Source organism: Anser cygnoides, chromosome 1, assembly GCF_040182565.1.
Source record: "Anser cygnoides isolate HZ-2024a breed goose chromosome 1, Taihu_goose_T2T_genome, whole genome shotgun sequence".
Taxonomy (NCBI): Eukaryota; Metazoa; Chordata; class Aves; order Anseriformes; family Anatidae; genus Anser; species Anser cygnoides.
In genome coordinates, this window is record NC_089873.1 from 185,350,199 (window position 1) to 185,364,413 (window position 14,215).

The 14,215-nt window shown below is 37.2% G+C and overlaps 1 protein-coding gene across 1 annotated transcript in view; it reads right to left on the reverse strand.

The window, feature by feature from the left end:
* Positions 1 to 14,215, reverse strand: part of FREM2 (FRAS1 related extracellular matrix 2) — a 129,483-nt gene that overhangs the window by 7,011 nt on the left and 108,257 nt on the right. The window contains exons 17-21 of the mRNA XM_066989665.1: positions 8,977 to 9,169; positions 6,547 to 6,651; positions 5,264 to 5,391; positions 5,040 to 5,174; positions 433 to 559 (exon numbers count right to left, since the gene is read on the reverse strand). Coding sequence (XP_066845766.1) covers positions 433 to 559; positions 5,040 to 5,174; positions 5,264 to 5,391; positions 6,547 to 6,651; positions 8,977 to 9,169 — 688 coding nt within the window. The remainder of the gene's footprint in view (positions 1 to 432; positions 560 to 5,039; positions 5,175 to 5,263; positions 5,392 to 6,546; positions 6,652 to 8,976; positions 9,170 to 14,215) is intronic.

The window sequence follows — 14,215 nt, forward strand, 5'->3', positions numbered from 1 at the left end:
GCACTGACACTGTGCTAGCAATAGACAAAACATTTGAGTGTTATCAACACTGTTTTAGGCATAAATGCAAAGTACAGCACCATATGGGCTGCTTTGAAGAAAGTTAGCTCCATCTCAGCCAGACCCAGTATGTTAACCCACAACAAAAAGATTGTGTAACATTCACTTATCAAGTAGGAATGTTCTTAATATTAGCCAATGTTTATAAAGTGCTCAGTATATGAAAAATGGCATCAGTACTGTTACCCTCAGACATAACAATTTCAGTGCAGATTGGCCAATAGCTCTTATGTAAAGTGCCAGGTGGGAAAGGCAAATGAAAAAGAACACAAGTGGCAAGTTAAACCCTTACTCCTAGTTTGTTTTGACTGAAACAGGATCCTGATAGTGTGGATTACATATTAGAAGTCTATGAACTGTGCACAGTTTTACCTTCTGAGAAAGCAACATCACTTTCTTGCCCAAAGCCCATTGAGCCATCAGATAGCCATAGTGTCTTTTTGGAGAGGAGGAACATCTGGGTATTCAAGCTGAACTCAGCAGCCACTGGATCACTGACCTAAAACACAACAGCATAAAGCTATTCAACAAGCATTCTTTAATCACTTTTAAAACACAACCTAGTCTTCTCTCAGTGTACATGATTCATCAGCTCTGCATATCTACGTAAAAGGAAACAGTTTAACCATAAAGATTTCTTTGCACTAGAAATATATTGCTATGTATTTTACACACATATAATCTTTGGGTTATACATCTCTGTGATGTTTGATTAGATTCTAGGTTAATTTCTTCTCACCACATTTTTCCAAATCCCAGACAAGAAGGTGCCCAGAGCAACTTCTGTGTGTGGATAACACTAGGAAAATATTTCCCTCAATATCTAGTCTCCCTTTAACTCAGCCTATTTTCTGTATCCCATTTTCATCCTTACAGCTGAGTCCCACCTCTGACTCTCTACCAGTTATTTGAAAGTTTTAGTTCTTCTGATGTGCCATAGGATATCTGTACATTTATCTCAGATCATATATGTGAAAATGTACCAAATCATTTGAGCATCTTTAATGATAATGTTTGTCTTCATATATTCAACACTGTTATCTATGATTTTTCTTGATTACACTACAAGAAAACAATAAAACAATGCTATCAGAAGCAGGTTCTCATTGGGCCATATAATTCATAAACATAAATTAGAAGGCAACCTATACAGAGACAAGCCATAACAAAAAAGTAAAGAACATAATGAACAGAAACACTGGGGAGAATCCACAGTTCAAAAAGATGCATTGCATGCATTCAAGAAACAAAACAAAGAAAACAAACAAACAAAAACCAAAAGCCCATTAAACAAATAAGAAAAATGCTCAAAAATGCTCACATATATATGCATATAAATGTGGAAAGGAAGGAAGGAAAACACAAATGAAAACATTCTTGCCAGCCCATGGTGTTGATGGAATGAGATGTAACAATATCAATAGAAACTACTGCCACAAGTTATGCGTGCGTATTCTTCTTCAAATCCCTTTCCCACAATATAGTCCCAGAACTGTCAAAGCAGCAGGATTTGGCAAGAAGAATATACAGCTGAAACATTTTTATAAACTCACTGCCACTCTTCGTAAAGATGAACCCTACCCCAATAGCCTTTTCACAGAAATAATAATAATTAAAAAATCATTTCCAATCTCTTTGGAATGAGTCTTCTGAATGCCTGGATTCAGGCTATTGGGTTGCAATTCCACAGCTTCAAATACCTGACTGACAGCTGTTTTGCAGCTGTGGATCTGAAAAAGAATCAAGCATTGCCTCACCAAGATCTTCCTTGGCAGAATAAATGTCTACTGAGTTGGAAACAAAAAGTTTCCAGCTAAAGGCACTGGGCTTCAGCCACACAGTTTACAACAATGTTAACAGCAATGGCCTGGGTAAATATTATGCATGTGACTGCAAATACATTTCTTAGGCATCCTTTTTTAAGTTACCATTTTTGTTTCAGCTTTACATGTAAGTCTCAGGGCTGCCAGTGGCAAACCCACAGCTGCAATTTATAGCAGTAGTTTAAATGCAATTATTTTCATTATAAATATTTTTTTTTTAAACAAACGAGCTCTTAAAAAGATAATCTGAGAGGTTCTGCTGGTTGAAAAAAATACTGTCAATTTATTTTTTTTTATTTGCCATGCCCATCAACTCTGCATATGGATGAGTTGGTGACCAGATACAAATGATACAGATCACTGATGATACAAATCCCAATCTCCATGGGTCAAAAGCTCATGGAATACTCGCTACTTCAAGAAACAGATTGCTCTTTAGAGATTGCTTGAGCAGGGGAGTTGGGCAAGATGATCTCCAGAAGTCCCTTGCAACCACAACCATTCTGTGATTCTGTGATAGGTACATCTCAGGGCAGCAAATACCTTGATTATGGAAGTGCTTCTGTCAGGAACTAGTCATTCACATTTAAAGAAAGGAGAAGTTGAAAGGAGTGGGATAAAACAGAGACTGCAGGTTGGATCCTTTTCATGTACAGGACATCCCAGAATGAGGTAGTGGTAATACAATACTCAGTGTTATGGGCTACCTGCTTCCCTCTTCAGGGGCCACAGAAAGAAGAAAAAAGGAAATGGGCAGATACGTGATAAAGAAGGAAATGTTGAACCAAAATCTTCAGAGGAAGAACACCAAAATATCTTTTCTACTTCATGTTTGCATCTTAAAATGGCCTTTCACTCATGAACAGTGAAACCAATAGTGAAAGAAATTAGATTACAAAGATTCCAAGAAGATGGAAAGTTTCATATTAAAAATACCAAGAAGATAATTCAGTAGAACAGCTGGGGCGCTAGAATGAAAACTGGGAGAAACAACTCCAGGGGAGGCTTAGGTTGAGTATTAGGAAAAATTTCTTCACTGAAAGCATTGTGAAGTATCGGAACAGGCTGCCCAGGGAAGCAGCTGAGTCACCACCCCCGGAGGTCTTCAAAAAACATGTAGATGTTGTGCTCAGGGACATCGTTTAATAGTGGACTTGGAAGTACTAGGTTAAAGGTTGGACCAGATGATCTTAGAGGTCTTTTCCAACCTAAATGATTCTATGATTCTATGATTTCATCATTTGATTTTACAGTCAAAATAATTTTGATCTGGTTTTGAGACCTGCATGCACTGACTTCAGCGGGCCTGTGCCAGGTAGCATGTGTCTCCTAGTCTAAGAACCAGCATCACAGTGTGAACTTTCATGCTCACTTCTCTGTCTTATGTTTCCTATTTCTAAAACATGGATACTAATACTTATTCATTTACGCAGAATGCCTAAAAATCTTATTGGAACCTGCTTTAAGTCCATATATTCTTTCAATCTGTGATCAAAGGGAACAATATGAAGGGCAGCAAAATCTCCTGAATTCCTTTTGGTGTGAGTATCTCAAGAAAAAGAGTTGGTCTTGATGAAAATTACTGGCGATGGGGACTAACTGGTCACGGTTCCTTGGCAATTATGCACCTGATTTTAATTTATGTACATGAAACTTGCATATACTATATTATTAAAGCTTTATTTGATATTATAAGCCCTATAGTAACCATTTTATTTTCCCAAGGAAGTTCTCACAACTTCAAAAAATTGCTCCTTAGGCTTCTTTTAGGTAATATAGGTCTCCAGCCCTATCTACACTTTAGATAGAATTAGGTCTCTCCCTAAGCTACTTTGCCATTTTTTGCAATTATTATTTTTTTGCTGTTCTTTTCAGTTTTCTCCACATTATCAACATCTTCCTTGTTTTTATGAGGACCAGACACAAGGTATGGTTCAACACTGCTGTGAATAGCTTTAGAGCTCCTGGAAGCAGATTAGAAATGCCAAACAAAAGCCAAAGTGATGAACTAATATAAACCCCTTCTCTTCAACCCCACCCCAGCCATTCACTTTTTTTTTTCCAAAATGCTTTGCTGGTTTAATTCTGAAAAGGCAGGTTTCATGTCAGATCATGTATCGTCTCTCTGTTTCACCAGGACTTAATGCCATATCAGTAATCATCTGTTCTCCCATAGCTGGCATAATGCCAAATAAAAGCATAAAGACTGCACACATTCTCTTGTGTACTCTGGCTAATTCAACAGGAAAGTGATTGTGTATCCCTGACTGATCCGGGTTGTATTTATACTGTAAGATGATCTAATAGCATACATCTATACTATTAATGAGCATGAAACCACAGCCACATTGTATTGGTTGTATTGGCTCCAAATACAGAAGTGACAAAACTTCCTCCTTACATGTCCCAAGGTCATGCTTACCCTTTTGATAACATGTAAAATGGTAGTTTATGTTCTGCTAACTATCCAACATGACCCCCAGACATTTTTCAGTCATTGCTTTCCACAGCAGTGTCCAATTACTCTATACTTTATTAGAGAAATGTGAAATGTATGCTGTTTGCCTGTCCGTAGGTTACCATGCGATCCATATTGCTGTGGGTGGGATTTTTCTCACTCACTTTCATGACTGAGTCTTAAAGCTAAGCATTTATCCAGTGTAGGTTATTTACACCTCCTGCACAGTCCTAAGACCTTCCTTAGGATTGGATGGATCTTCCTCTGAAGGCTCCACTTGCAATACTAGAGACCTATCTCTGATCTTTGTGACAGGTGAAATTTTTCTGATAACAGCATATTTTCTTAATTATCTGATAAAACTATTTCACAGCAAAAGTCAACACATAAGTAAAGAATTCCAATAGGTTAGCTGATATTACAGTATTACCCAAATCAATGTCAATGAACTTTCTACTGGCTATTACAGAGGAACGGCCAAAGGTTATCGTTGCATTGAGGTCAAAAAAACATTTGTGCTCCTACATTAGCTTTTCCAAGTTCCATAAGATTAGTTAAATAGCAGGAGAGGGTATGTACTGTCCCACTGGTTTAGGAACAGGTTTGTTGGTAAGCAAGTAAACTCAATTTCTAGCACTATTACAATTTGAGAATTAAAATAAAAAGGAAACATGAAGAAGGCATCACTGGGAAGCTACCTGTTGGAATCGGATATCCAGATCAAATGTGATCGGCTCTCTAGGATTACAGATCACTGGTAGGCTGTACTCCTGGTGTGGAGCAGTGGTACAAGCTATCAGCTTCACAGTGTACGTTCCAGAATAGTCTCGAACCTTAGGGAGGAAAGAGAGAGAGGTGTTGCACCAACATCCTAACCAATAGGCTGGGGCAGGAGAAGACACAGCAAAGGATAAGGTTTTACCGCAAAATCTGAAACGAAGCTCCACTGCTGTACTGGCTGGTTGTAGGTTGGCTCGCTTCGGATGAGGCTGAGGCTGAATGTCAGGCCTGGGTGATCAGCTGACATAACCATGGAAGTTAGAGATGAAGCTAGAAACACGCCAAGAGACGGATTTGTCACCTTTAGCGTTTCACTTTAGACTCTCAGAGCCTGACAAGCATTCCCCATAATTCATAAACTATAATGCCATGGTTGATGTTAATGCTTTTACAGGGTACTGAATTTTACTAACTGAAAGTAACACAATCAATTACAGTCAACGCGGTTGGGCCCCCTTGACTCTTGTTCCAGTGTCCATCAACAGTTGTTTTTGGGCTACACAACCAGAACTGTATAAAGATTAAATCTAACAGAAAGGCAAAACACTGAGAGTGGAATGGCAAGGACCTATAATCCCTCCTGTTTTTAACTTGGAATGTCATCCCAGAGAACAAAACATAATTTCTCTTAGCAGTGTAACTCTTTCAGCTCTACCAGTTTTAGCGCAAAAGCTAAAACTCTAGAGGACAGCTGAAAAAAAGCAGAATCACTATGAAGGAGTTCTATAGGTTAATAAAACTGAGTTAAACTAAAAGAGATTTCTTAAAATGATTTTTCCCTTCCCATTATTGTTTGGCAGATTTAATTTAGTTAGATAATCTTTTCCATTGCCAGCATTCATGCTCAGACTTATGTCTGGACAGAGAGGCTTACACCTGTGATTATTCTGAATAAAGGCAGTGGGGTTTAAACAGATTAAATTGCAGGATCAGGTCCTCAGTAATAACTAATTGAATGGCAGTGAGAATGTTTTATTAACAGAGCGATACAACACTTTTACAAGACCTTTTCTTACTCTTTGCAAAAAGGTCTAAATAACATAGAAAGGTTGTGAATTAGAAAATAAATTTTAATCCTAAATCCCTAGGGCAACATACATAGATAGTTAATCTTAGCTTTTGGATTAAAAACATGTATTCATAGATCCCTAGTGGACAGAACTTCACCTTTCATAAATCAGCCTTTTCATCAAGTGGAACTACTTGCTTTCTATCAAATTCAGGCATATTTCACTAAATTTTAAAGTCTGAATGCAGTCATCAATAATAAGTAAAAAATCCCAAGCAAAGAATGAATCGTTAGCTGGACAGCATATTAAAAATTCAGATTTCAGCAGCAGGAATAACAAAGATGAAAAATACAAAATTTCGGAGAGGTGTCTGCCTTTTTTTTTACAGCACTGCTAAACTGTAGATTAATCTTACCCGGATGGGACATCACAAACAGACCACGAAACCGGGCTTCAGTCTTGAAGTTGACAACCAAGCGTCCCTCTTCACTAATACGCATGCTGGTTGGGTACAGAGAACCTGGCAGGAGAAGCCAATCAGTACAGGTCATTCCACTTGCAGATGACAAAATCACACTTCTACAAAACACCAGCTACACTCTTTTCCTTTTCTCTTGTTTTATCAGCTGTTTGGGAGGGCTGGTATCATTTGGGCTCACTCAAGAGTCTTAAACAAGAATTACATTGTGGGGCCTAGAGTTTTCACAATGCTTCAGTTTTCCAAAGTACATACTTCCCTGCAAAGCCATGGTTTTACATATGTTATCATTGTTAGAGTATGTTATGCTATCATTACTAGAACATCATCACACTGATGCTCTAGTAGGCTGAGGAAAGTCCACAGGATAGATGGCATTCGTATTTAGGAACAACATGCCCAGAGGTTCTGTAGAAGGAATAATACTTTTGTTCTCACCAGACATTCAAGCTGGTTCCTACCAATAAAAGCTGTGTCAGGGATGCTCTTTATCAGTGCCTCCCTGCCTATTGTCCCAAGGCAGCACCTATCAGCACTGTGGCAGTAGTAGTAGTTGTGGCTTCCATGGTAGTCTACTTGTGGGTACCTGCATCTGTGAAACTCATTCTGATGGGCTTTGTATTACTGGAGATTTCTGGCATGAATCTGGCCCCAAACAGATGCATAACGTTTCCTTATTTCAGGTTTACAAAGTCTTGTTTATATGTCAGAAGTGTTTTATTTCTGTAGCCTGAATTCCAGTCTATTTTTCTCTAGCATTCTGCAAAGTTTCAAAAAGTTCAGGCATTTCCTACAGCACTCCCTTACAGAGAGACAGTGATGTGGTACCATCCTGTTTGCCAGCAGCAAGAAGAAAACAGGAGTGTTCCTCCATGAATGGGTCAGGAAGCTAACATGTTCACCAATGTGAACATATACCATCTGAACAAAATCATCTGTACCAAATACTTTCATTTATACATTAGAAATATATCTATGTATATATAAATTATACTTTAGAAAACCTTGACTGCTTTACAATTTTACACAGAATTTGTGTAGAACAATTAAATGCATACAGAGGTATGGAAACAAACTGAGAAACAGTTAACCCCTGTCTGCCCAGAAATACACCTGCTTATAGCGCAAGGCTGGGCAGTGCAAAGTAGTAACTCTCAGTAATCCTGCCCAAATCAGATTGGTAAATGTTGGGCATCTGCCCTCCACCACCTCAGTGTGTTTATCACGTGTTTTGTGCTTCCTGTTTTCAAAGGGTCTGCTGATGTTCAGTATCTCCACAGACAGGGCCATCAGCTTCTTAAACAGAAAATAAAAAATTGAGGCATCAAAGGCAGGAAAATAGTGGCATATATGAACCACATAACTGCTGAGACTGAGGATTAGATTTGGCTCTTATTAGGCGACTAGTAAGATTTGTGGCATGTGGCTTATTCTTTAGGCATGGCCTGGTGCGTGCTTCATTCTGCATGCACTGCAGATTACCCTTGTCACTGCATTTCCTGCTCTTACCATGAGGACAGAAATTGACTAGCAATTACTTCTGCAGTTTAGATACAGAGTTTACAGAAACAAAAAAGTTTCATGTTCAAACCCGGGTCCTGAGATTGTGGGAGTGTGCATACATACTTATAGTTGGCGCCTGTGTTCTACCTGCAGAAGGGACAGATATGGAACACCAGAAGCTTATTTCTGGGCACTGCTAAGTAAATTTGCATATGAAGAACAAAGCAGCATATACGTGCAACTATACATGTTAATCTTCCACAGATATCTGTATGTCGTTTAAAAAAAATAAATCAACTTTCTGCAAAGATAAATTCTCTAATGATAGATTTGACATGTTCACTAACTATAATCACATAGTTTATCATCAGTTTCTATCAAATTTAAAGAATGTTTTACTTATACAGTTTACTACTCTAAAGCATTGGACAGGTCATTAAACCCATTATGCATTTCTGTTTCTTTTGAATGTTTCACAATAAATGCTTTTGAAATATCAAAACCAAACCAAACCAAAACAAACTGAAATTGTATGTTCAGGGCCAGAAAAAAAAATTGTTATCGCAGAAAAGTTTCAACTTTTCTCATTAAAACACATACATCTTGCATACTTAAAGAATACAAATACATGTCAAACCTCGAGGTTCTGAGTAGAAATAAAAGTTAATTTTGTGTACTTGAGACACAACAAAGCAGTTATTTTCCCTTGGAATAAAAAAATTGATATCAGCTTAACATGGCTTTCATAAACAACCCAACAGAGAATTTGGAGTGCTAGGCAACAACTGACTGTTTGCAACTGATAATAAAAGCAATTTTTTAATTTTTTTTTTAGTATTAGAATGATTGAAAACTGGCACCCACCTTGGAGCTCTGCTTCAGGTGGGCTCCCAATCCCATCCTTCCACAGGATGGCAGTGTCATACACAAAAGTGAGCCGTAGCTCAGACTGCAGATCAAAATGCTGCCAGCCTCCTACACCCACCGGAGAGTGGAAAACATAAGAGACATACAAGGGGACTCTCAATGTGACATAGGACTGTACTAGGTTGAGAACCTACGAAAAGAAAAATGATTTCTTTAGGTTAGAGGTGAGGAAAGGCAGTATTGTACAGGTAATTCTAATGCAAGAAAAAGAGAAAGCATAACTTGAAATAAATATTGTGGCTGAATCATATTTCAATAGGTTTCAGCTGAGCTTAGAGCCTTTGAAGTTCCCTTTTTGTATTTCAAACTGAGTATGAATTCTGATACATAACCCCTAAATTCTGACTGTTCGTTTTTATTTTTATAAGTACATAAATAACATGACTACAACTTAACTCTTCAGAAATTTTTAAAATATTCTTTTGCGTTTGCTCTATCCTTCCCCCATAACCAACTCTTTGCTTACACTCTTTTGTTACCCTCCTGTAATGAGCTCTACTGGAAGACCCTGAATTTGCTCAGAGGTCATTGCAAGACTAAGTCCTTGGACTGTACTTACTCAGCTCTGGAACTATTTCTTCCTTTGTGTATGGATAGCAGTGAGCATACTGCATGCAAATGCACAGATTTGTTTATCACTATCTGGAGGAACTAAAAATGATGTGCAATTTAACACAGATTTATAAGTAGGCCTTCTATGCATATGCTGTACAAAACAGTAGCATTGATTATCAATTAATTATTATCAGAGAATCAAAAAATCTCTCTATATAGCATACTTTGATCAAAACAAAACAAAACAAAAACAGTGTCAGTGAACTGTCAATTCTTAAGACAGCTCTTATGTGATATATGAATCCATCCATTTCTGGAGCAACTTACAAATATTTTTCTATTCACATCTAATTGAAAATGTGCAATACAGATCCTTTTAGAACACTCTGGATTGTCTTACAAAGAGAAAGAAGGGAAAGCATTGGGATCACCTCCCAAAGGGAGAATTTTCAAAAGCACAAGTGGTGTTAAACTCCCATTTACTTACAGTACAAATTGTGTACCTATCTGACATTTGTAATTTGAACATTTCCCCAGAGTGTTTTTAAAGTGTTTTTGCACTATTGATTAAAAAAAATAAAAATAAAAATAAAAAATCAAAGATCTTTACAAGCTGTGTAAAAAACAAACAATTTCTGGGTTCACCCAGTGGCACATCAGGGGGCTGAATGTCCGTTACCTTACAGCTGTTTTACAAATGCTGGACAAAACTTTTAATAATACTACGCAATGACAAATTTACTGCCTTAACTGACTAACTACTCTGAACTAATAAAGGAGATCATTATAGCAAATGTTCATAGCTGCAGCAGCTTACTTTTTTACACATGACACTTCTTGATTTACACACTATACTACCAAAACACTATCCACTTACAATGTTTGCATCATTCCATAAGATGTGTTAGCATTTAGACACTAAGCAGTCTGGAAACACACAATACCATGCAGTAAAACAGCCTGGCTGGTAATATGAGACATTGCAGTTGCAGATGATTTTATATTAATTCTTCTTTGTTGGTTTTACACAAACACAATCAAGACTTTCTATTTGGACTTTCTATATTAAAAGAAAGAGTTTTATTTTCTCTATTTGTATGAATGACAAATTGAAGTTAGAAAATATTACCCTTCAGTCCTATTTAAATTGCACAGACAGGGACAACTTTATCTTTGGGAACCTATGTGGATATCCAAACAATTATTTCAGATATGAATTTGCTAAATTATTTCAAATAACAACATAGAATGCTCATTTCTATCAAGAAAAATGCAGCTATGATGCAAATCTACAATACATTTTGGCTTGTCTTTGATTCAGGAGTAACCTTGAACTTTTGTCATTTCCTGGAATGGTATCAAGAGCTAAATACATTTGCTTGCATAAGAAACGTGTCGCTATTGAAAAGTCATCCCAGAAAACTACATTACCTTTTCTCTGTGCATTTGCTCCACATCCGTATGTTGTACAGTAAGAATTAGAAATTAAAGCTAAAGATCTGAAATTCAGTTTGCTTACAAGGAAGAGGCAAAGCTACATGGAAGAAGAGTTAATATATGATCCTCTTGAAAAGAAGCATACATAATGCTTAGTGATAATGTAGAGGAGGACTGGAATATCACCCAGAGAGAATGTAATGACCTTGACGACTAAAATAGAAGAACTGAGATTAAATTTTATAGTATGAAGTATATGGTAATAGAAACTAGTGACAAGGATTTCTGGCTGAAATGAAAGACATTGGTTAGAAAGAAAAGAAGAGAAAAAAATTTGGTATGTGAGTTGATCACATCATAACTATGACCTTCCTACCCTGTCCAAGTGATATGATCCTAAGATAAAATGAGGAATGGAGTGGAAATTAGAAGCATGCATGCCATTATTCAGAGTACTAGTGAGAGCTTATCTGGTACAGCTTTGATCATCCATGCTTGAAAAAGCCTAATTTGCATTGTAGACTGTAGAAAAAGTATCAACATAATCACAGGAATGGAAAAAAATATTTTATGAGAAGAGACTAAAATAGCTGTGTTGTTTAGCCTAGTACAACAGAGGTTAAGAGGGACTAAAAAATCTGTCTATATGCATGCCAGGAGATGAACAGGAAAGGGCTTCTGATGATGAAAAATGGTGCTGACATGGGCACAAGATGGCCACGACAAACACAGCTTAGAAATCAGAAGAATTTCTAACCCTCAGTGTGGTGGTACTCAACAAGAATAGTGAAGCCATGAAGTCCTATTAGTTTTTAGATTAAGTTTACCAGTTTGGAACCTCACTTATATAAAGAGTTAAGGCCTCTGACAGTAGTGACCTGAACAATGTGACCCACAAAACCTCTTCTAGTTCAGCATCTTATGCCACCTTGAGTAAAAAAAAGCTTCTTTCAAAGCTCTTCTTGATTATCCGATATGAGGTATCACTGTTCGTGTACTCTGTACATAGAGAAATCCATTAATGGGGTTGTAAGCCACAGTTTACGCTTGTTTTGCCTCCATTCAGTGTGAGCACACTGTTAGTGAGCTCAGCTCGTTTGTACCGGTGGAAATCTAGTAGGATACCTTCTGGTGAAAGTCTGTCTGAAACACTGCTCCTTTGCCATACGTTACCACTGCTCTTCAAAAAAATCTGAAATTATAGTGCTATATAATTGACCATAGAATTTAGAAGACTCCCCCCCTTTTTTTTTTTAATTTTTTTTTTTAGCAAAACTCATATGAGATGTCTGGGAAGTGGAGTTTCTTGCCCCAACCAAGGAACTTATTCATATGGATAGCATGGCTATCCTTTATGTGTCATTCATGGCACATAGGGAGAGGAAGGAGCTCTTGTTAAACCAGCTGATTACGTTTTTATGCACTCAGGCCCTTCTTGAGGCATTCATGGATTTATAGGTGTAGAGGAAAACCTATATACTGATAGCCAGACAGTTATTGAATAAATAGTTTACTTATATTAACAGTAATTTAAAGCTTACAAGGCCATCTCATTTCTTGCTGAAAAGCAAAATGCCACAAGGGCAAAATTACTTTCCAGTGTGCAGAACAGAAAAAATCTCAAGACAGTACATGAAACACAAAGAACCTTTTGATATAATAAAAATAAAAAAAATAAGGAAATTAACTGCAGAGGAGATCTGCCAGAGTGAGAAGAAGCCCCCAATAAATGAATCAATGGAATGTGTCAGGCAGATGGAGAAGCCTTGCTTCTCTAACCCTCTTAATAATGCTGTTTAGGCGAACACGAGAAAACATTCTTTCCATTGAGTTATCTTTATTTTCCAGCACTGCCTGCAAAGCCTATTGAGAGTAGGCAGCTGTTCATATTTTATCTCGATGTGACACTGATGAAACCAAAACGGCACTTAGCACTGTTTAAGTGTAGGAAAAGCTTAACTGCTGTGAAGAGACAGAACAGGTGCACTGTGTATCTATGCATTCAATGCACAGAAGATTTTAGAAATTGCGTTGACAAACTTTTATTTATTAACATTAGTTTTATCCAAGTGGGTGTGACATTTAGCCTTGTGATACTAGGAGAGAAATAGAGATTACAGCCACACCTGAGCTGGTTTGGGAAAATTGTGTCTCTCATTCTGTGGCAATGCCAGGTCTGGAGAACCTGAGAAGACAGAAGGTAAAAAGTGTTCCAAGCATGGAACAGACTCTTACAATTACTATCTCAAAAGAAAAAAAAAAATAGATCGAAAGTCATTCAAATAGATTATCTTAAAATTTGTTTGTGTGAGGGAAGAACATGATTTATACTGGATATCAATATAAGAAGTAGACATGCATACATGTTCTTTGCAAGATAAATTATCACAAACCACAAAGTCTATTTTTGAACACTGACTATTCCCATTTAAGACTTAGAAAATACGAATGGTGCTTCTATAGGTGTTCTTCTTTTGTTCCCCTTTCTGATGCAAACTGTCAAACTTCATTAAGTAAAAAAAAAAACACAAACCAAACACATAATTAGTTTGAGCATCTGTTATGTAACAAGCAAGAATATTCAAAACAAAAACACACTGTCAGGTTTGGGGGCATGTACTCTGTCTTACATTTATACAGACTTTTATTTATCTGGCTTACACTTCTAGAGGGCAGAACTTGGCTGAGGAAAATGATTTTATAGCTCTGGTATGTGATTAGTAGCAGTAAGAGACTGTGTGTGTGTATGTGCACACACATGCTGTATTAGTACTGATAAGATCAGAATTAGAAATTAGAAATAACACAGTTTCACATTTTATATTGTATGTTGCAATGAAACAAACTTAATGAGAACTGTGTTTTTCCTTCAAATTACTCTACGCCTGATTTTCTCTTACATTTACTTGCTGTCTGCAAATCTGAGTCACACAAGCTTAACAATGTTATCAGCTAGCTGTTTACACAATAACAATATGGCAAAGCTAAGATTTGGCCCCACGATGGCAGATAGCCAGGTAGGTCACAGGTAAAATGCAAAGCAGGTTTGTTTAAAGAAGTCTGAATGGAGAGGAGAATGCAACCCAGCATGGAAATGCCAGCTCCTTGAAATGTTTAACCTCTGGCTTTGTTACACAGCTGGTGTGTTAACTTTGTAACAGTTTTTTCTTCACAGCCCTTACTA